Raw genomic sequence first — 24,544 nt, forward strand, 5'->3', positions numbered from 1 at the left:
GGTTGTTTTCATTTATTCAATCTTTCTTGGCAATTTAAAGCAGAGGGAGTGGAGGCTAGGGCAGTTGCATGCTCCTCTTGCAGGGTGTGGGGTGTAAGGGTGACCACTGGTGTCACTGCTGACTTCGCCTACAAGAAATGCACCCACCTCCAGCTCCTCACAGACCGCATTAGAGAACTGGAGCTGGAGCTGGATGAACTTTGGATCATTTGAGAGGCTGAGGGGGTGATAGAGAGGAGTTAGAGGATAACAGTAGCTGGGTGGCAATCAGGAGAGGGAAAGGCAGACAGAGCAGGGATCCCCTGTGGCCGTTCTCCTCAATAATAAGTATTCTGTTTTGGATCCTGTTGGGGAGGACAACCTACCAGGGGAAAGCCACAGCGGCCAGGTTTCTGGCACTGAGCCTGGCTTTGTGGCTCAGAAGGGAAGGAGGGAAAAATAGGAGAGGGATAGTGATTGATTCAATTGTGAGAGGAACAGACAGAAGATTTGTGGTCGTGATTGAGACTCCGGATGGTATGTTGCCTTCCAGGTGCCAGGATCAAGGACGTCTTGGATCAAGTCATGAGAATTCTTAAGGGGGAGGGAGAGCAGCCAGAAGTCATGGTACACATCAGTCCAATGACACAGGTAGGGATAGGGAGGAGGAACTGAAAAGAGATATAGGGAGTTAGGTTGGAAGCTAGAAGGCAGGATGAGCAGGCTAGTGAGGCTAGGAACAGAGAGTTAGAAGGGGGCATGAGAAAGCTTTCGTGGGGACGACTAAGGAAAACCCTAAGACATTCTACACTTAGGTAAGGAACAAGAGGATGGCTGGAGCAAAGGTAGGGCTGTTCAGGAGTATTGGAGGGCACTTATGTGGAGTTGCAGGAGGTAGGGGAGGTACTTAATGAATACTTTGCTTCAGTATTCACTACTGAGAGGGACTTTGACATTTCTGAGGACAGCGTGAAACAGACTGATATGCTCAAACAGACTGATTTAAGAAGGAGGATGTGCTGAAAGGTTTGAAAAACATAAGGATAGATAAATCCCCTGGGCTGGACAGGATATATCATAGGTTACTACAGGAAGCGAGGGAAGAGATTGCTGAGGCTTTGGTGATGATCTTTGCGTCCTCACTGTCCACTGGAGCAGTGTCAGAAGATTGGAGGGTAGCAAATATTATTCACTTGTGCAAGAAAGGGAATAGGGGTAATCCTAGGAATTACAGACCAATCAGTCTTACATCTGTGGTGGGCAAAGCAATGGAGAGTATTCCAAGAGACAGTATTTATGACTACTTGGAAAACCAGTTTGATTAGAGATGGTCAGCATGGTTTTGAGGAGGGCAGGTAATGTCTCATACTTACTGAATTCTTTGAGGATGTAACAAAACACGTTGATGAAAGTACAGCAGTGGTGGTGTACATGGATTTTAGCAAGGCGTTTGATCAGGTTTCCCATGGTAGGCTCAGTCAGAAAGTAAGGAGACATGGGATACAGGAAAATCTGGCTGTTTAGGTACAGAATTGACTCGCCCATACAAGATGGAAAGTATTCAGCTTGGAGTTTGGAGACCAGTGGTATTCCACAGGAAAGGGTTCTGGGACCTCTGTTCTTTGTGATTTTTACAAATAACTTGAATGATGAAGTAGAAGGGTGGGTTGGTAAGTTTGCCAATAAGGAAATTGAGAAACAAACTTGTAAGGAGATCTCAGCTACCTGTAAGAATAATAGGGTGGTTATGGTATGGGATTTTAACTTTCCAAACATAGACTGGGACTGCCATAGTGTTATGGGTTTAGATGGAGAGGAATTTGTTAAGTGTGTACAAGAAAATTTTCTGATTCAGTATGTGGATGTACCTACTAGAGAAGGTGCAAAACTTGACCTACTCTTGGGAAATAAGGCAAGGCAGGTGACTGAGGTGTCAGTGAGGGAGCACCTTGGGGCCAGAGACCATAATTCTATGAGATTTAAAATAGTAACGAAAAAGGACAGACCAGATCTAAAAGTTGAAGTTCAAACTTGGAGAAAGGCCAATTTCGACGGAATTCGGCAAGAACTATCAAAAGCTGATTGGAGGCAGATGTTCGTAGGTAAAGGGATGGCTAGAAAATGGGAAGCCTTCAGAAACGAGCTAACGAGAATCCAGAGAAAGTTTATTCCTGTTAGGGTGAAAGGAAAGGCTGGGAGGTATAGGGAATGCTGGATGACTAAAGAAATTGAGGGTTTGGTTAAAAAAAAGGAAGCATATTAAGTATAAACAGGATAGATCAAGTGAATCCTTAGAAGAGTACAAAGGCAGTAGGAGAATACTTAAGAGGGAAATCAGGAGGGCAAAAAGCGGACATGAGATAGCTTTGGCAAATAGAATTAAGGAGAATCCAAAGGGTTTTTACAAATATATTAAGGGCAAAAGGTAACTAGGGAAAGAATAGGGCCCCTCAAAGATCAGCAAGGCGGCCTTTGTGTGGAGCCACAGAAAATGGGGAGATACTAAACGAGTACTTTGCATCAGTATTTACTGTGGAAAAGGATATGGAAGATATAGACTGTAGGGAAATAGATGGCAACACCTTGCAAAATGTTCATATTACAGAGGAGAAACTGCTGGATGTCTTGGAACGCATTGGACCTGATCAGGGGTACCCGAGAACTCTGTGGAAAGCTAGAGAAGTGATTGCTGGGCCACTTGCTAAGATATTTGTATCATCGATAGTCACAGGAGAGGTGCCGGAAGACTGGAGGTTGGCTAATGTGGTGCCACTGTTTAAGAAGGGTGGTAAGGACAAGTCACGGAACTAAAACCAGTGAGCCCGACGTCGGTGATGGGCAAGTTGTTGGAGGGAATCCTGAAGGACAGAATATACATGTATTTGGAAAGGCAAGGACTGATTAGGGATAGTCAGCATGTCTTCGTGCATGGGAAATCCTGTCTCACAAACTTGATTGAGTTTTTTGAAGAAGTAACAAAGAGGATTGATGAGGGCAGAGCAGTAGATGTGATCTATATGAACTTCAGTAAGGCCTTCAACAAGGTTCCCCATGGGGGACTGATTTGCAAAGTTAGATCTCACGAAATACAAGGAGAACTAGCCATTTGGATACAGAACTGGCTCAAAGGCAGAAGACAGAGGGTGGTGGTGGAGGGTTGTTTTTCAGACTGGAGGCCTGTGACCAGTGGAGTGCCGCAAGGATCGGTGCTGGGTCCTCTACATTTTGTCATTTATGTAAATGATTTGGATGCGAGCATAAGTGGGTACAGTTAGTCAGTTTGCAGATGACACCAAAATTGGAGGTGTAGTGGACAGTGAAGAGGGATGCCTGAGATTACAACAGGATCTGGACCAGCTGGGCCAATGGGCTGAGAAGTGGCAGATGGAGTTTAATTCAGATAAATGTGAGGTATTGCATTTTGAGAAAGCAAATTTTAGCAGGACTTATACACTTAATAGTAAGGTCTCAGGGAGTGTTGCTGAACAAAGAGATTTTGAAGTGTAGGTTCATAGCTCCTTAAAACTGGAGTCGCAGGTACAGAGGATAGTGAAGAAGGCGTTTGGTATGTTTTCTTTTATTGGTCAGAGTATTGAGTACAGGAGTTGGGAGGTCATGTTGTGACTGTACAAGACATTGGTTAGGCCACTGTTGAAATAATGCGTGCAATTCTGGTCTCCTTCCTAACGGAAAGATGTTGTGAAATTTGAAAGGGTTCAGAAAAGATTTACAAGGATGTTGCCAGGGTTGAAGGATCTGAGTTATAGGGAGAGGCTGATCAGGTTGGGGCTATTTACCCTGGAGCGTCGGAGGCTGAGGGGTGACCTTATAGAGGTTTACAAGATTATGAGGGGCATGGATAGGTAAATAGGCAAAGTCTTTTCCCTGGGGTCGGGGAGTCCAGAACTAGAGGGCATAGGTTTAGGGTGAGAGGGGAAAGATATAAAAGAGACCTAAGGGGCAACTTTTTCACACAGAGGGTGGTACATGTATAGAATGAGCTGCCAGAGGAAGTGGTGGAGGCTGGTACAATTGCAACATTTAAGAGGCATTTGGATGGGTATATGAATAGGAAGGGTTTGGAGGGATATGGGCCGGGTGCTGGCAAGTGGGACTAGATTGGGTTGGGATATCTGGTCGGCATGGATGGGTTGGACCGAACGGTCTGTTTCCATGCTGTACATCTCTATGACTCTATGACACAAAGCTTGGTGGAGTTGTGGATAGTGTGGAGGGCTGTTGTAGGTTGCAACAGGACATTGACAGGATACAGAACTGGGCTGATAAGTGGCAGACAGAGTTCAACCTGGAAAAGTGTGAAGTCATTCACTTTGGAAGGTCGCATTTGAATGGAGAGTACAGGGTTAAAGGCAGATTCTTGGCAGTGTGGTTACGTTGCAGCTCTATTGAGTCTTGATTAGACCACACACTTGGGAGTATTGTGTTCAGTTCTGGTCGCCTCATTACAGAAAGATGTGGAAGCTTCAGAGAGGGTGCAGAGGAGGTTTATCAGGATGCTGCCTGGACTGAAGGGCATGTCTTATGAAGAAAGGTTGAGGAAGCTAGGGCTTTTCTCTTTGGAGTGAAGAAGGATGAGAGATGACTTCACAGAGGTGTACAAGATGAAGAGAGGCATAGATACAGTGGGTAGCCAGACACTTCTTTTCCCATGGTGGAAATGTGTATCACAAAGGGGCACAATGTCTAAGTGGAGGAAGGTTTAGGGGAGATGTCAGAGGTAGGTTCTTTGTGATGGGTGCGTGGAATGCACTGATAACAGTAGCAGTAGAGTCAGATACGTTAGGGACATTTAAACAACTGTTGGATAGGGACATGGAAGATTGTACAATGAAGGGTATGTAGAGTTGTCTGGTCCAAGGGTGCGACATAAGGTCAGCACAACATCAAGGGCCCAAAGGCCTATATTGTGCTCTTCTGTTTTGTGTTCTCATCGAATCCCTATCGTGTGAAAAGAAGCCATTTGGTCCATCAAGTCCACACTGGCCCTCCAAAGAGTATCCACCCTAGACCCATTTCCTTACCCTATTACTCTGCATTTCTTCTGACACATGCACCTAGCCTTCACATCCCTGAACACTATGGGCAATTTTGCATGGCCAATTCACCTTATCTATTCTATGTTCATCCAAAGGATCATAAGCCATGCTTCTGCCACCTTCAGCCAGATGCCACCACAGACATATAGTTGCCTTCCCTCCCTCACCTTCATTCCAAGAAGCGTTCCCTCCAGGACACTCTGGACCACTCCTCCTCCACTACCAACACCTTCCCATGGCACCTTTTTATGCAATCACAAAATGGTGCCAACACTTGCCCATTTACGTCCTCTCTCCTCACTATCCAGCCAGACCTTTCAGATAAAACCTGCTCTTCACTCAATCTAGTCTACGTATTTACTGCTCAGAATACAGTCTCCTGTACACTGGGGAGATGAAACACAGACTGGGTCACTGCTTTGTAGAACACCTATGTTCTGTCTGTAAGAATGACCCCAAGTTTTCAGCTGCCCGTTCCCATGACAACATTTCTGTCTCCAGTCTGCTGCAGTGCTCCAACAAGGCTCAATACAAGCCTTAAGAACAACTTCTCATCTTTCGCTTGAAACCTTACAGCCCTCAGGTCTCAATATCAAGTCATATATTTTTGAGAATAACCATCTCTTTTGAAGTCTACTACCCTTTCCCACATCCCAGGCCCTGTCATAACATGGGTTGTTTTCAACACTGCCAAACTATTGCTAATCAAATTGTGTGTCATATGGTCATGTTCCACAACCACCTAATGAGGAGGCAGCGGCTCGAAAGTTTGTGCTTCCAAATAAACCTGTTGGACTATAACCTGGTGTTGTGTGATTTTAAAGTATTTACAACTACACATCCCTCATTATCGCAAGGACTACAGACGCTGGAAGCCAGAGTCAGTAGGTGCAAAGCTGGAAAAGCACAGCAAGACAGACAGTGTCTGAGAAACAGAAAATTCAATGCTTTGGGCCAAAATGTTGACTTTCCAGCTCTTCGGATGCTGTCTGACCTGCTGTGATTTTCCAGCTTCACATCTATTGATCCCCATTATCGCCTATCTAGCTTCTCTTCTTGCCTGGCTTATCATCTATAATCTTTTGGTCTGCCTAATTATTTTCTCTGTCTCTATGGGCTCAGTCTCCACCTATCCACTCACTTGTACCCATCATCAACATAAATATCATTATTTCCTCTTTCACACACACGTAATCTACTGTGTCCGTTGCTTTCGATGTGGTCTCCTCTATATTGGGAAGACAGGACGCCAACTTGCGGAACATTTCAGAACATCTCTGGGACACACTTCAACACCCCCTCCCACTCCGCCAAGGGCATGCAAGTCCTGGGCCTCCTCCATTGCCAAACTATAGCCACATGACACCTGAAGGAAGAATGCTTCATCTTCCACCTTGGGACCCTCCAACCACACAAGATAAATGTGGATTTCACCAGTTTCCACATTACTCCTCCACCCACCTTATCCCAGATCTAACCTTCCAACTTGACACTGTCCTCTTAAACTGACCTACCTGTCCATCTACCATCTGCTCCACCATCCTCTCTGACCTATCACCTTCACCTCCCTATCGCATTCCCAGCTACCTTCCTCCACAGCTCCACCCTTCTCCCAATTATCTCTCAGCCCCCATTTCCTGATGAAGAACTTATGCTCGAAACATCGACTCTCCTGCACTTTGGACATGGCTTGACTGGCTACGCTTTTCCAGCACCACCGTCTTCGGCTCTGATCTCCAGCATCTGCAGTCCTCACTTTTTCTCCTAGTTGATTATTTCCAATTTGCTGTCAGTTCTGAAGAACGGTCACTGGACTCGAAACATTGACTTTTTTACCTCTTCATAAATACTGCCAGACCTGCTAAAGTTGACAATGTTTCCACATTATTGAGATTAACCTTTATATCCATATGCAATTGAATTTATGTTCCACCAGCTGCCTTGGTCCCAGAGCATCTGCCGAGGGTACTAACCCAGTGAAGTTACCACTATGCCAACGCCTCCTCCAGCATGGCTGTCAAGGAACTAGGTTAGTGGTGCTGGAAGAGCACAGCAGTTCAGGCAGCATCCGAGGAGCAGTTTATTCCAGAATCTGGTTTCCAGCATCTGCAGTCATTGTTTTTACTCTGTCAAAGATACTATCCTACTCCTATCACCTGTCTTAGATGCATTGGAAGGATTTGCAGATTAGTACTTAACCTGTTTAGTCACTTTATGCACAAAACCTCTGTGACAATCAAGTCTTACAACTGGATGTGAACAAGGATCATTCTTGCTACAAAGGAGGGATGCTACCCACTGCACACCTCTTAAAGGGTTTTAAAGAACCACAAGGGTTTTTATGGCAAACACTGATAATTTCATGGTCACAATCAAAATGTAAACAACTTAGTGATGTTTTGTGGCACAGTGGTTAGCACTGCTGCCTCACAACACCAGAGACGCGGGTTCAATTCTCGCCTCAGGCAACTGTCTGTGTGGAGTTTGCACATTCTCCCCGTGTCTGCGTGGGTTTCCTTTGGGTGCTCCTGTTTCCTCCCACAGTCCAAAAATGTGCAGGTTAGGTGAATTGGCCATGCTAAACTGCCCGTAGTGTTCGGTGAAGGGGTAAATGTAGGGGAATGGGTCTGGGTGGTTGCTCTTCAGAGGGTTGGTGTGGACTTGTTGGGCCAAAGGGCCTATTTCCACACTGTAAGTAATCTAATCTAATTTCACTGATGTTGAAACACATTTACCTAGGCTGGTGCTTTAATACTATTTCTGAAATTTTGGCATAAATCTCTGTCAGCTGTCACCTAGAGTATGAACTGGGGCAATTAGATTTTGGGGCTAATTGAAATATAATTCAGTAGAAGCAACCTGGAACATTTATTAACCAGATTTTCAAACTCAGGTGCAGAGTTGAACATACACTCAAGTTAAACAAACAGAATAGAAATTGGTGGAGAAACTAAGCATGTCTGGCAGAATTTGAGAGGAGAAAACAGCATTTTAAATTTTGAGTCCAGTTGCCATTTGTCAAGATGAATCTGCTCTGTTTCTGGTTGTTTTTTTGCATGTTTCAGCTCTTTTACATGCATGGTTCTTTGTTTCATTATACATGAATGATCTATATCATGCTCCTACACGTTGCTGGCTTCATATTCGTAGATGCTGAAAGCTGTGTTTCAGACCCAATCATGTGCAATGCTCAAATACTGAAACTTATCAGTGGAATTAAGCCTCATCAGCAGGGAATAGCTGCAAATACTTACATGATATGCTGATATACATATATATGCAAATTTTTTTTAAAAGGTCCATTTTGGGCTGAAAATATGTTTAATAAACTGGAATTTCATTTCTAGTCTGTGTTGAATAACTGACCCATTGGTTATGGACAGAAGTATTGTTTATAATTCATACCTGCATCTCTAAGAGGGGATATTAAACATCAATTCTATGAGCTACAAATCTTCTCAAAAGTCAGTTCTATTTTTTAAAAAAAACTATTGTCAGCCCAACTAAAACATCAGGTGTGTGAATGCAAATGAACAGCTTGATTACTGTGAACTTGGTTAATAGAATATAGTGTCATTTTCCATTTCTAGTTATGTTAAAGCTATGAACAGAGTTACAGAAGCAATAATTCTTAAATGTGCATCCTCACCTTTGAGCATCTGCCCTCAACAAAGAATTTGCAGAGTACTTTCCCTTTCTTCTCTCCACATGGCTGATGTCCTAGGTCATGCACATTTCTCCTATGCATATCTTCACCAAAATCCTAGCAAAAAACAAGGTTCAGGAAGACAGAGTGAGGGATTTAATCATGTTCAACATGATCAACTGATATGTTTACCATCAAAAAGAAATATGTGTGAATCAGAGATGCAACAAGGATTGGTATACAACCAAATTGGAAAATATTAGTGTAATTGACATTAAAATCCTCAAAAACACTAAGAAACATGGTTTTAAGCCATTATTCATTACTGTTCATTGCAACCAAAAGAAAGAATAGCTTGACTTGCACTCCCATTTCAAGATAATGTCTCATACTTCCTCACATTTCATTATCCGGAGAACATAGCAGACTGCACTTTGTCACATAACAGCCAAACAGCATGAAACATGCCCTTCGCTCCAGCTTGTCTGCATCGACCAGACATCCCAATTTGTCTTAGTCCCATTTGCCAGCATTTGGTCCATATCCCTCTAAACAAGCCCAACTCATATACCCATCCAGATACTTTTGAAATGGTGCAATTGCACCTGCCTCCACTACTTCCTTTGGCAGCTTGTTCCATACACGCACCACCCTCTGCATGAAAAGGTTACCCCTCAGGTTCTTTTTAAATCTTTCCCTTCTCACCTTAAAATCTATGCCCTCTAGTTTTGGACTTCCCCATCCTAGGAAAAAGACCTAAGCTATTCACCTTATTCATGCCGCTCATGACTTTATAAACCTCAGCAAAATCACCCCTCAGCCTCCAATGCTCCACGTAAAAAAGCCACAGCCCGTTTAGCATTTTCCTATAACTTAAACCCTCCAATGCCAGAAATATATTCTTTATCTTTTCTGCACCCTCTCAAGTTTAACAATATCTTGCATATAGAAGGACAACCAGAAATGAACGCAGTATTCTGAAAGTGGCCTCATCAATATCCTGACATCCACGTCTTATACTCAATATTCTGACCAATGAAGGCAAGTGTATCAAATGCCTTCTTCACCATCCTGTTTACCTGTGAATCCACTTTCAAGGAACTACACACCTGCACCCCGACGTCTATTTGTTCAGCAACATTCCTCAGAGCCCTACCATTAACCATATAAGTCCTGCCCTAGTTTGCCTTACCAAAATACAACATGTCACACTTATCTAATGTAAACCCCATCTGTCACTCCTCGGCTCAATGGCCCATCCGATCAAGGTGCTGTGGTACTCTGAGGTAATCTTCTTCCCTGCCCATTTATTCTGGTGTCTTCTGCAAACTTACAAGCCAAATCTCCTATATTCATGTCCAAGTTATTTATATAAATGAGAAGCAGTAGTGGACCCAGCACCGATCCTTGTGGTACACTGCTGGTCACAGGCCTCCCATCCAAAAAGCAACCTTCTACCATCACCACCTGTCTTGTACCTTCAAACCAACTTTGTGTCCAATTGGCTAATGTTGCAAAGTTGATGTATAAAAATGCTAAGATTGTAAAATGGGGGAAATCAGTGCATAGCCCTTTAAGAGATGATGTTCCTTTGGTGCTTATTGTTAAAGTGGATATCTGAACAGCAGTCAAAGTGCAGGTGCACAGATTGAAACATTTTGTATCGAACAGCCAAGCATCATTTTTACCAAGACAAGTCTTTTTAAATTTAGCCCAATTAATTTAAACCAAGCACTTAGAGACTGAAAGCCAATTAAATTTAAATCTGATGGTGTTGATAACCTTGAACCAATCTGGTTGTAAAGAAATTAATATGTCACCACAGGTACAAAGACGAGGGCAATTGGACTGAGAGGTGAGAGCCAACTGCCATCTGAAGAGATAAGAACTTTCCAGCTCTCAGGAAAAAAGCACCATCTATTCATAAAGGTACACGGCTCTCTTACATAATATTCTTGAACCAGAAAATGACTAAGAAGGCATATCGGACAGAGAAAGACAACAAAAGAAGATACAGAAAGTTCAGGAAGACGCATTCTGTGTGAACTTTGAGAGACTAAATTTTAATTTATTGTTTTCTTATTACTTGGATGTATATAAGTAGGACCGGTGTTATTGGAACAGTGTACTATTAGAATCTTGTTTTGTTCAGGAATAGCTAGTTAGAGAGGGATTGTTTGGTTTGTTGGTAATTGTGCTAACTTGTTCACTGTTGAAGTTAGATAAATAAATTGTTGCTTGTTAATTATAGAGTGGGTGAAAGGATTCCATTTCATTTAACCACTTCTTTACAACAGATTGGGGGTAAGAGGTAGGTTATATCACTCTTTACACTTCTTTTAGCAGATTACGAGGCGAGGTGAGCTTCTCTGGGTGTTTTGGTTTTAATTATCAGAGGGGTGTCGGCCTCCGCTTCATAGCACTAGCTTCCCTCAGGATCCCATGTAATCTAACTTTACTAACCAGTTTACCATGCGGAACCTTGTTGAACGCTATGCTGAAATCCAAATAGATAACACCCATCACTCTTCCTTCATTAATCTTTTTTGTCACCTCTTCAGAAAACACAATCAAGCTAGTGAGACTCGATTTTCCACGCACAAAGCAATGCAGACTATCCCTAACCAGTCCTTGCCTTTCCAAATGCATGTGAATCCTTTCCCTCAGAATTCCCTTCAACAACTTATCCATCATTGACATTAAGCTCACTGGTCTATAGTTCCCTGACCTTTCCTTATAGCCTTCTTAAACAATTGCACCACTTTAGCCAAACTCCAGTCCTCCGGCACCTCACCCATGGCAGTCAATGATACAAATATCTCAGCAAAGGGCCCAGCAATCCCTTCCTTAGCTTCCCACAAAGTTCTGGGAAACACCTGATCAGCTCCTAGGGACTTATCGACCTTTACGTGTTTTAAGAGCTCAGTGAAATGAGCTCTTTTCAAAACACTTATTTGTTTCTCCAAGTTCCCTAACTTCCATGCTCTTCTCCACAGTAAACAGTGGCAACAAATATTTGTTTAGTATCTTACCCATCTCCTGTGGTTCCAACATAGATGGCCACGTTAGTCTTTAAGGGGCCTGTTTACTCCCTCGTTACTCTTTTACCCTTCATGTACTTCTAGAATCTCTTTGAATTCTTACCAACCTTCTTTTTGCCAAAACTATTTATGTTCCTTTTTGCCCTCTTGATTTCCCCCTTAAGTATACTCCTACTGCCCTAATACATCTCGAGGGATTCACTCAATCCGAGCTGTCTATATCTCATACATGCCTACATCTTTTTCTTAACCAAAGCCTCATTTCTCTAGTCATCCAATATTCACTACACTTACTAGTCTTGCCCTACACACTAACTGTCACACTTACTGTCTCTGAACTCATTATCTAATTGGTAAAGGCCTCCTGTTTCCCAACTGTCCTTTTACCTGTGAGTAGCCTCCTCCAATCAACTTTTGAAAGTTCCTGTCTAATACCGTCAAAATTGATCTTATTCCAATTTAGAAATATAACTTTTAGATCAGGCCTATCCTTTTCAATAACTATTTTAAAACTAATCGAATTATGATCACTTGTCCCAAAGTGCTCCCCCACCGACACATCAGTTACCTGCTCTGCCTTATTTTCAACAGACAATCAAGTTTTGCTCCTTCTCTCATAGGTACATTCACATATTGAATAAGAAAGTTTTCTCATGCAATCTTAACAAAATCCTCCCCCGTTCAAGCCCTTAAGCAATGGCAGACCCAGTCTATATTTGCAAAGTTAAAATCCCCTACCATTATAATCCTATTAGTCTTACAAACATCTGAGATCCCCTTACAAATCTGCTTCTCAATTTCCTGCTGACTATTCGGGGGTCCAATAATACAATCCCAATAAGATGATCATTCCTTTCTTATTTCTCAGTTCCACCCAAGTAACTTTAGTGAACGATCTCCCATGAACATCCTCCCCAAGTACAGCCATAATGTTATCCCTAACCAAAAACACCACTCTTCTCTTGCCTCTGTTTTTATCGTTCCTATAACACCCTGGAATATTAAGCTTCCAGTCCATCCCTGAACCACATTTCTGTAACAGCTATGATATCCCAATCCCATGTTCCCAACCAATGCCAAGTTCATCTGCCTTTCTTGTCAGGCCTCTTGCATTGAAATACATGCAGCTTAATTTATCAGTCTTACCTCATTCTCTGACTTGATTATTTGACTTTCTCGCCTTATCTACTGCACCAGCCTTAGCCTTTTCTCAGTACCAACCAACACCACCCACCCACCCCCCCCTCATAGAAGTTTAAAGCCTCCCAAGTAGCACCAGCAGATGTCCCCACGAGGATATTGGTCCCCTTCCAATTCAGGTAGAAGTGTCCCTCTTATAGTCACTTCTACCAATAAGGAGATCCCAATAGTCCAAAAATGTGAATCCTTGCCCCAGCACCAGCTTCTCAGCCGCACATTCATCTGCTCTATTCTCCTATTCTTACTCTCATTAATGTGAGGCACCAGTAGCTGTCAGGTATTACTACCCTCAAAGTTCTACTTTTTAAACTGCCTGCCTAGTTTCCTTTATTCTCTGTGCAGAACCCCATCTCTTTCCCTATCTATGCTGTAGGTACCAATGTGCAGAACGACCTCCTATTGGTCAATCTCCCCTTTCAGAATACTCTATAGCCTCTTCAAGATATCCTTGACCCCAGCACCAGGGAAGCAACACATCATCCTGATATCTCACTGACAGCTACAGAAATGTCTTTGTGTACCCCAGACTAGACTGTCCCCTATTACAACTGATCACATGAAACCTGACAAATCCCTCATTACAATAGAACCAGTCAAGGTACGAGAAATCTGGCTGTCAGTGCCATATTTTCCTGAGAAGCTATTCCCCACTACAATTTCTAAAACAGCATATCTATTTGAGATGGGGATAGCCACAGGGGACTCCTGCACTACCTCGCTCCCTCTCCTACTATCCTTAGCAGTCAACCATCCACCTGACTAAATCTGTGGTTTTTAGATTAGATTAGATTACTTACAGTGTGAAAACAGGCCCTTCGGCCCAACAAGTCCACACCGCCCCGCCGAAGCGCAACCCACCCATACCCCTACATCTACCCCTTACCTAACACTACGGGCAATTTAGTATGGCCAATTCACCTGACCTGCACATCTTTGGAGTGTGGGAGGAAACCGGAGCACCCGGAGGAAACCCACGCAGACACGGGGAGAATGTGCAAACTCCACACAGAGAGTCGCCTGAGGCAGGAATTGAACCCGGGTCTCTGGCGCTGTGAGGCAGCAGTGCTAACCACTGTGCCACCGTGCCACCTTTAGTTCAATCAACATTACAGAAAACATTACAATCAAAGGATGGGAAATAGTAAGATGAAAGACAAAACCTTAAGTTTTGCTCAGCAACTGGTAAAGAATCTGACTCTTGGCTACCCAAAATATGAAGATTAGAAGACCATGTGAAGAAAGAGTGAACAAAATTAATATTGAAGAAAAGGAAATGGAAAATGTCAGAGCTTCACATCCAGCATGTTATCAGAAACAAGTGAAGAGAAAAACATATTCAAAATGAAAGTGCTTCTAATTGATTTAGAAAATCATTATAAGCAACGAGACACACTAAGGGACATGAAAATATCGAAGGGTTATGCTTAATCAATGGCCTGGAATTATTCCACATGACATAGAGATTGAAGTTGTAGGCCCAACAAATTCTGGGATTCCTCCTCCATTCACACTGACAGAAACCTGCAGTGGTAAAGATTGAAATGGTTGACTCCACTGAAGAATTTCAGATCTCACTCCTCCCCCACTTAAATTTCAATGGAGTTGGGCAAATTTCAACGGTGATGTGATTTGCACCAGCTCAAAGCTGTTGCAAACCATAGGGAAAGTCCTGGTTTGGAAGCAGAAACCATTTGATACACAAGAAAAGAAAGGCATTAACAACAATGAAATAGCGTATAAGTTTTGTATGTTTTTGATACAGTGATTAATGATAGGACTTTATTCCGAAAAGAGAAATTATTATTAAATCACCCAGCATTGTGAAACGTCTTCAAGTGATTAGAGTACATTATCCGCCGGATGATGTGTTCCTTTGTACTGAACAATATTGAAATTCAGATCTGACTGTGTCAATCGTTCTATGTGCTTTAAACAGACATGCAGCTACAGGAGGTCAGAGGGAAATAATGAGGTCCTGCGAAGACTTAGACAAAAAAAATTAACATTGGCCACGATGCACCTGGACTATAAAGTCAGTATATGGCCAATTCCAATACATCTGTTCCTTTGTACCTAATAACATAATAGAATCTCACGGTGATAAATCTGCCATTTTTCTCCTCTCTCTTGCTGAAAAATGGCTAATTAGATCTGGTGTTCTCCATGGATTATACTTAGTGAGATACCAACCATCAGTCTATGAGAAATCTGTATTGAGATTTGGTACCCTCCACAGGTAAAGCAGTGCGATCCAGTACTCAATGCATGGAGCATTATGACCTCAAATCCACCAATGTGCCAAAGTCTTAAGTTATAGAACCATCACATGCTGGTTGGCATCTTTATTTCCTCCCGATTTGGAGATGCCGGTGTTGGACCGGGGTGTAAAAGTTAAAAATCACACAACACCAGGTTATAGTCCAATAGGTTTAACTGGAAGCACTAGCTTTCAGAACGCCGCTCCTTCATCACAACAACCTGATGAAGCAGTGGCACTCCGAAAGCTAGTGCTTCCAATTAAACCTGCTGGACTATAACCTGCCGTTGTGTGGTTTTAACTTTATTTCCTCCCAGAAGAGTTATTAGTCTTACCCAAATTGTTAAATAACTTCAATGACAAATGAAGTTAGATCTCACAAATGGAAGATAAGGTGGCATTGGAAACAACATTTAAGTACATGGCTTAATTTTTAGCAGCTCATTACTGGCACAGAACAAGTTCCATCTACCTCAGTGTGCAAGCGTGTATTAGCCATACAATAAAAGCTGAAAAACATTGTCAAGATTTATCATTGCTGGCTGGTTATAGAGGAATGAGAACGTTACACAATTTAAACAAAGTTGAGAGTGTGGTGCTGGAAAAGTACAGCAGGCCAGGCAGCATCCAAGGAGCAGGAGAATTGACGTTTTGGGCAAGAGCCCTTCATCAGGAAACACTGATGAAAGACTCTTGCTCGAAACGTCGATTCTCCTGCTCCTCAGATGCTGCCTGGCCTGCTGTGCTTTTCCAACACCACACTCTCAACTCTGATCACCAGCATTTGCAGTCCACACTTTCTCCACAATTTAAACAAAGACCTTTTTACAATATTTACATAATTTCTTTAGGTTTAATAAATATCTTTTGTATGACTTAGCAACATTTACATTTACACTGCTCTTTAAGGGTAACAACTCATCAAGTAATAATTCAATACCAAAAAAATTCAGATTGTACTCACCTGCATTTCTTCATCATAAAGGTCATCATCACATTCACCCATGGGATCCATCATATGTCCTGGTGGTCCATGTCCCGGTGGTCCATGACCAGGGGATCCATATGATGGCCCTGGTCCAGGCCCATGAGCAGGAGATCCATACCCTGGACCAGGCCCATGCCCTGGTGGTCCAAGATTAGAACCAGGTCCATGTCCAGGACCAGGACCATGACCTGGAGGGGGTCCATGCCCTGGACCGGGTCCATGGCATGGAGGCGGGCCATGTCCTGGCCCAGGCCCATGGCATGGAGGAGGCCCATGTCCTGGTCCTGATCCTGGTCCATGACCTGGGGGACCATGTCCCTGGGGGCCATGCACAGGACCTGGCCCATGTCCTGGAGGTCCATGTTCTGATGGTCCATGACCTGGCCCTGACCCATGTCCTTGTGGTCCATGCACTTGGCCATGTGTTCCTCCTCTGCCTCCTCTTCCACCCCGTCCCCTAGCCCTTCCTCGGCCACCTCTGCCTCGCATACCACGTCCTCTACCAGCACCTCGACCAGGACCTGCAGAAACAATAGAATTTATCGTCAGAATAAAGTTAGGATAGAACATAAAAGGACACAACTGACTGAAAAGCAAACTGGAATAATAAAGAACAAATTATTAAATAAATAATAATGTCTGCAATGGGATGCAAAATAAAGTCGAGCAAAGTTGCAACATATTGGACTCGAAACATTAATTTTGTTTCTCTCTTTGCAAATGCTGCCAAATCTATTACATTTCTCCAGCACTTTGCTTTCATTACACCATAATACTGTTTTTATCAGTAATGATCATTTTACTGAAGAGAATATGTCCTATAAGTTAGGAGTATAATGAAATAACATCCACTTGCCAGATGATGGCAGCTCCAGTAACACTCAAGAAGATTGACACCACTGAAGACAAAGCAGACCACCAAATCAGCACCACCAGCATGCCCCCAGCGACCCAAAACCAAAAAACACATATTCCTACCACCACCAGGGGGAACATAGGTCAATCTTGAATTTAGGAACATGTGAAAACATGAAAATCGTGGTGATGAATACAGAATCAGAAAGCTGCTTCAGTACTAATCAATTGGGTCAATATGCTAAAGACTGGCAAATGGAGATTAATTTGGATAAATGTGAGGTATTGCATTTTGGTAAAACAAACAAGGGTAGGACTTATACAATTAAATGCAGGGTTTTGGTAGTGCTGTAGAACAGAGAGACCTATAGATTCAGGTACATATTTCGTTGAAGGTTGCATCACATATAAATAGGGTAGTTAAGATGTTTAGAATGCTTGCTTTCATTGCTCAGACCTTTGAGTATAGGAGTTGGAAAGTCAGGTTGAAATTGTAGGTGGCCTTGGTGAGACCTCTTCGAGAACACTGTGTCCCGTTCTGGTCTCCCTGTTATAGGAAGGATACTATTAAGCTAGAGAAGGTTCAGAAGAGATTTACCAGGATGCTGCCAAGAATGGAGGGTTTGAGTTATAAGGAAAGGCGGGATAAGGTTGGAACTTTGGTCACTGGAGCTTAGGAAGTTGAAGGGTGACCTTATCGAGATTTATAACATCATAAGGGCAATAGATAAGGTGAATTGTAGGTGTCTTTTCCCTGGAGTGGGGATTTCAAGACTAGGGGACATATTTTAAGCTAAGAGGAGAAAGACTTGAGGGGGGGGGGGGGGGCGGAGGCGCAATGTTTTTACGCTGCAAGTGGTTCATATGTGGAATGTACTTCCAGAGGAAATGGTGGATGCGGTTACAACATTTAAAAAAACATTTAGATAAGTACATGAATAAGAAATGCTTGGAGATATGCACCAAGTGCAGGCAGGTAGTAGGAGTTAAGTTTGAGATTATGGTCAGCATGGACTGGTGGAACAGAAGGATTTGTTTCTGTGCTGTATGACTCAATGAACTATAATAATGTGTATGAAAGAAATAATGTGGTGAGAGATAAGATGCTTCGTAAAATTTTAATGGATCAACATAGTTGAAATTCACATCTGTGCTGGCATGGGCAGTCCATGCAAAGAATTTGTATGAAAGATTGGGGCTACACTTCACATCAATAGGTTTTTTGGAGAAGTCAAAAATTCCTTCAATAATGAGTTATCATCCGCCGGTGTGGGATCAGACTATATTTAATTCCGCATTTTTGTAAGCACTTGAATGCCCAGCTTTAAAATTGAGGGGGATTCATTAAGGCCGAGTTTCAGAGAAATTTAATGAGCCTTATAGCATCATATAAGGCCATGAGAAATAAATTTTAATCCAAGGGACATGGTGTAATACAAAAGAGAGTGGCAGAAAAAGTGGAAAGATTGTGATGAAAAACAATGAATTTACAATTAAGCAACAAAATGAGTAGGGTGTATTCTTCAAGTTTAATATGCACTGATGGGAAAAGTGTTGAGGTACCATGCATTTCACATACACACTACATTGAGCAATGCTGAGAATCAGATCACAGACATTGAATTGCCAATTGAGGATGAGCAAGGAAATACAGAAATCCAGGACAAAGCTATCGATCACAGAGGACAAGAACCAAAAGTAGGCACCAAAAAAAATATATACCAAAAGAGTCTAATGAATGAAGGAATGTTACCATTATAGGAAGAGCAGGGAAAGGCAACGTAAGTACAAACATTGGTTAAATGTGCAAGATGAGGAATAGAAAGTAATATCCATAGATTGGCAAAGAAAATGAACATGGCCCTTGTAAAGATTATTAACTTGTGAAAGGAATTCTACTCATAGGAGGGTGAGATTGTGAAGCAGTAGTCCTGAACAAGGTAGGACAACTTGCAGAAATCATAATTCTGAACTATAGTCTCTGGTCCATAAACCTCAAACGTGAATTCTGATTTCTCTCCAAAGATGCTGAGAGACCTGCCGAGTTTTTCCAGAAATTTCTGTTTTTGTTTCTGATTTCCGGCATTCTCAGTTCTTTTGATTAAATTCTCTGCAGTGTGTAAACTGGCCATTTGGCCCAACAAGTCCACACCGACCCTCCAAAGAGCAACCCAGACCCACTTGCTTACCCTATATTTATCCTGACAAATGCACCTAACACTATGGGCAATTTAGCACGCCAATTCATTTGGCCTGCACATCTTTGGATTGTGGGAGGAAACTGGAGCAGAGACAGGGAGAATGTGCAAACTCCACACAGACAGTCTTCTGAGGCGGGAATTGAACTCAGGTCCCTGGTGCTATGAAGCAGCTAACCACTGAGCCACCATGCCACCCCAATTTTGGTGTACTGTTTCCAGAGATCCAAGGGGAGAGATACAAAAATGTCCACAGGGGTACTTTTTTCACACAGAGGGTGATGAGTGCATGGAATGGGCTGCCAGAGGTAGTGGTGGAAGCAAGTACAATTTCATCATTTAAGAAACATTTAGACACATACATGGATGAGATAGGTATAGAGGGATATGGACCAAATGCAGGCAGATGAGACTAGTTTAAATTGTGAAAACTGGACGGCATGGGTAAGTTAGGCCAAAGGGCCTGCTTTCATGCTGCAGACCTCTGTGACTCTGTCACTGTTTGACAAGAACAAGGAGTGGGAATTCTATAGGAAGTTCATGACTTTATGATCAAGATGCTTCAGTGGTTATAAACAATTTGGAAGGTAAATTAATAACAGAGCCATAAAAAGAGAGTTGAACAGCTAGGATGAATTTGGTTCAGTAAATATCATACAGATGAAGATGCTAAGAAAAAGCACGCCCAGATGGGACATATAAGACTAAAGCCATTCTAGTAGCATGGGATTTTGATGTAAGACTCAGTGATCAAGATATTGAAGAGGGTTCTCCCCCTACAAGAAAAATGAACTTTAAGATCTTCTCAGCCCTTTTAACAACATACCCCTGGGAATGTAAGCCAATAAATATAAAGGTTGTATTTCCAGAAGGTGAAAAGTATTAAAAGGAAGCATTTCTGAAAAGACCTAAAGAAGGTGATCAACAGAATCATAGAGTTATTATGACACAAGAAGAGGCCTTCCCACTGTTGATTATGCACCAGCTCCCTGAATAAGCATTATAACTAAGTGTCACTCTCTGTCCTTTCCTCATAATTGTGAATATTTATTTTAAGTTAATTTAAATAACCATCCAATGCCTTCTTCAATGCATACAGAAGGGAAGTTTTGGAAGTTAAGCCAGTATTCTTAAAAGGTGAATGTGCAGGGAGGGTCTAATATTTCTCAGTTAGGTGCTGTCTTGCTGGAAATTGGTTGGATCACATAGTTCTGGCAGGCAATTTATAACACACATTACTGATTTTCTGTGGAAAGGTTCTATGGATTTTGGTAGTGTGAAAGAAAAAGTAAAAATTAATTTTAAGGTTACAATCAGGCTTGGGGGTTTTTAAACACACAAACTTACATATAACCAGAATAAATCACATGTAACACTTAATTCAACAGTCTTGCTTGGAAAGTATTTATCTCATCCTGATACATCAGGCCAAGTCCTCCAAGAAAAATGATTTAGCACTCAGGAAAGAAACACATCAATTAAGATATTTAACTGACTCTGCACTCAGGCTAGAGCCAATGCTAGTTACGGTGTATTGCAGCAGAGTGTTTTTTTAAATTCATTCATGGGATGTGGGTATCATGAGCTAGACCAGAATTTAACTTCTATCCCTTATTTCCCAGAGGGCAGTTGAGAGTCAACCACTTTGCTTTGAGTCTGGGTCACATGTAGACCAGAGCAGCTATGAATGGCAGATTTCCTTCCCTAAAGGACATTAGTGAACTAGATGTATTTTTCCTGACAATCAATGATGGTTTCATGGTCATCATTAGATTTTTATTTACAAATTATCATTGAATTCAAATTCCAGCATTTGCTAAGGCGATATTTGAAGCTACCCCAGAACATTACCTGGTTCTTTGGACTAATAGTCAAACAATAACAGCACTAGACCATCGCCTATTCTAAATAAGTACAATGATGAAGCAGGCTACTGATGAGGAAGCCTTGAGAGCAAATAAAACACTAATGAAATTAGGTTTAGAAAAATGAACGCTCAGGTTTCCAGCCTTGGGTAATTCAGATGACAAGAAGCTAATTATGCTTCACAGGTCAATCTTCTAGTGGGATCTTCTGAGCATGGCAGGATCTGTCATATTCTTGGTGAATTACTACAATAAGTGTTGTTTACTGACAGTGTTGAATACCAGTTACTAATTGTCAAGCCTGCTTTACAAAAAAGGCACTTGCTTCAAGAAATTATTGAAGATCCTTGAAAAGGGATGGATGGTGATTTGCGAAGTTACAAGAATATGAAGAAAAATAAGTTAAACTTCATGAGTGTTTTTGTTTGTTTAAAGAAAAGGAAGGTTTTTAAAGTATGTACAGTATGAAACAAACATTCATTTTTCATCAGTTTCTGTTGATTGTTTGTATGTCTTTAAAAGCTTTATGTAAATATAGTTAGGTGGTTGTTTTTGGCTGGAACATACAGTATGGGCCAAAGAGCCTTTTTCTGTGCTGTAATATTTTTATTACAGGTTGCCTCTGAATCTCTCTCTAGAAAAGCAGGGCTTGAACCCTGCAATGTGTCAGCATTAAGCTGATCCCCAATCTAGTTGCTTAATCAACTGACCTACCTGCCTCCCTCAACTTTTCTATGGTGTAGGTGCTTGTGGCTCTATAAGAGGAATCTGTCAGTACACTAAGGGTTAAGTGCTGATTGAAGTAGTGGTCCAAATGAGGTTTGTGGCATACTATCAGTGTCCCTATATTTTGACTAAAAATAGTTCAATAAAGGTGACATTGAGAGATGTGGTATGAGATATATAGCTGTTAAATTAATAAACCTTATCACAAGGGAAAGGCTTCTTGAGTTCTGATTCACCGGGAGATTGAGATCCCACTGAACATTAAGGTGTACCATAAAAGAGCTCAGGTCAAGAAATTCAAGAATGGAATTTCAGAGTTTAGGACACAAATAGTTTCATTGTTGGAGTGATGAAAATTTAGACTGTGCAGGAGGTCAGATTGGAGAAATGCAGAAACCTGCATGCAGAACAGGTATGCAGAACTGGAAGACATCATAGAGATGGGCAGGACATTGAGACTCTGCAATTCTAATACCCCAAAACCAAAGAGAAGACCACTCCCAGGGCTAGGATGTCACCCAATAATTTGTAGCGGAACAAGTTTAGAATGGGGACAGATTAGTGGCTTAATGTTAAGCTCTGACAGTTAAACCTTGTGCCTTGTCACAGATGAATAGTCAACCAACAATTACAATACACCCAAATATTGGCCACCACCTCAGAATATGGAAAACAAATTAGAGGTAAAGAAAGGAACACACAAAATTTCAACTTTCTACAAGCTATACCTGATGCTCCACGCCCCCTATTGTGTCCCATGGGCATATGGGCCTGCTGCTGGTGGTGTTGATGCTGTTGCTGAGAAGCCTCCTTTGCTTTCCTGTACTGGCTCAACTCCTTGGCAAAATCATCATAATCTTCTTCTTCCTCATCTGGTACTTCCTCGTCCTCTTCCTCATAGTCAACGTACTGATCATCCTCATACTCCTCATACATGTTATAGTTCATCTTTTCAGCTTTCACATATGTCTTCTTTGGTAGTGGAGCCCCTGATGGGGATGGATAAGGTGGCTGCATTAAGCATAGAATAAAATGTAATTAGTTCAAGCACAGAAAAACAGTGACTTACCAAAGCATCAGAAATGACATAACAGTTGCACATTTGTTTGGTAAGTTACCATTATGGCACAGAATTGGAAAATACAATTTTGTACCAATAACCCAGAATGTGAGTTCCAAACCTTAGTCAAATCAGCAACTGAAGGTGTAGGGCAAAAATGAACCACATCAGTAAAGTGAATATTGATAACACAGTGGTCCAGGACATTCAGCCTCGGACCTTCAAGTGACCATCCTACAAGGTGGACTTCGGGACAGGCAGCAGAGGAAAGTGGCCGAGCAGAGGCTGACAGCTAAGTTTGGCACCCATAGGGAGGGCCTCAACCGGGACCTTGGGTTCATGTCACATTACAGGTGATCACCATTGCACTACATACACACACACTCACATACACACGGACACAGGTACACACAGACGCGCACACAGACACCCACACACACACTCCCACACGCACCCCCTCACAGACTTAAGACACTCTGCACTCACCACACACACACACACACACACACACAACCCCCATCCCAGACAGACACACAAAGACCCACATGCACACATATATTTTGTGGGGTGAATTTGTACTTGCAGAGTTACATTGCATTTTGCTCAAAAACTGCATACATTCATGTAGAACTCTGAGTTCAAAAACTGCATGAATTTATGTAAAACTCTGTTATCTCACTTTTTAGATTAGAATCAATCTAAACATCAGGTCATAGACAGAGAACACAGGGGGCTAACACATATTGTCTAGCTATCATCATTGTTAACAGCTAACCCGAGAATGCAACTTTGAAAAAAAAGGTTTTGTGATTTACACATGAAAGAAGTGAAACTATCACTGTATTCTAACAGATGAAAGGCTTAACAGACAATCAATTTTTCAATGTATAATTTCAGTTACATCACACTGCAAATTTTTTGCTATAAATTCTGTGTTACGATCGAGCCCTCCAATGTCACCTGATGAAGGAGCATCACTCCGAAAGCTAGTGTGCTTCCAATTAAACCTGTTGGACTATAACCTGGTATTGTGTGATTTTTAATATTGATAACCACTAAGCTAAGACATCCTTTCATTCCCTTCGAGGGCTCTTGTGGTGCACTGGTAGCATCTATACCTCTGAACGAAGCAGTCCAGGTTCAAGTTCCATATGTTCCACAGAGGTGTGTAATGACAATTTTGAACAGATTAGTTAGAAAATATCTAAAGTTAAAACCTAAAAGCAAAGGTCCTTGCTGATTATGAAGTTAAAATTTCCCCTTCCTTTTTTGTCCCATTCACTTATCATCCTTGGAATAGTCCACATTTTCTCAATGTTTAATCTGCTTTGTTTCTTCCTCAATGTAGCCCTCCCTAACCGTATACTATTTCCTGACTTAGAGGTCAGCTGGTCCCCTGATCACGCTGGTCTGCCACATACGCTTGAGCCAGCTCACAAGCAACTTGTCAACAGTCCAGGTGGTGGATTTCTGTTAGAAAACATTCGTTTATTCTTGCAGCCCCTGAAGCACAACTGAGTTTAGGAACTTGCTATAGAATAATATGTTCTGCTATAAAGCTAAAGTTCAACCACAGATTGGTACTTCACTGCGAGAATTTGTATGGACAACCAGTCAACAAAGTTCAAAAACAATAACTGCTCGAAAGCTGAGCAAGTCTGCAGCACCTGTA

General features: G+C 42.0%; 1 protein-coding gene across 2 annotated transcripts in view; it reads right to left on the reverse strand.

Moving 5' to 3' along the window:
- zc3h4 (zinc finger CCCH-type containing 4) overlaps positions 1-24,544 on the reverse strand; it is a 77,287-nt gene that overhangs the window by 24,116 nt on the left and 28,627 nt on the right. Inside the window, exons 4-7 of one of the 2 annotated variants that reach the window (XM_072549218.1) lie at positions 22,541-22,823; positions 16,404-16,689; positions 16,145-16,226; positions 8,686-8,799 (exon numbers count right to left, since the gene is read on the reverse strand). In XM_072549218.1, coding sequence (XP_072405319.1) covers positions 8,686-8,799; positions 16,145-16,226; positions 16,404-16,689; positions 22,541-22,823 — 765 coding nt within the window. Of the gene's footprint in view, positions 1-8,685; positions 8,800-16,144; positions 16,690-22,540; positions 22,824-24,544 lie in introns of both variants that reach the window. The other variant, XM_072549217.1, reaches the window with a different exon arrangement.

The sequence above is a fragment of the Chiloscyllium punctatum genome, chromosome 29 (assembly GCF_047496795.1).
Source record: "Chiloscyllium punctatum isolate Juve2018m chromosome 29, sChiPun1.3, whole genome shotgun sequence".
NCBI lineage: Eukaryota > Metazoa > Chordata > Chondrichthyes > Orectolobiformes > Hemiscylliidae > Chiloscyllium > Chiloscyllium punctatum.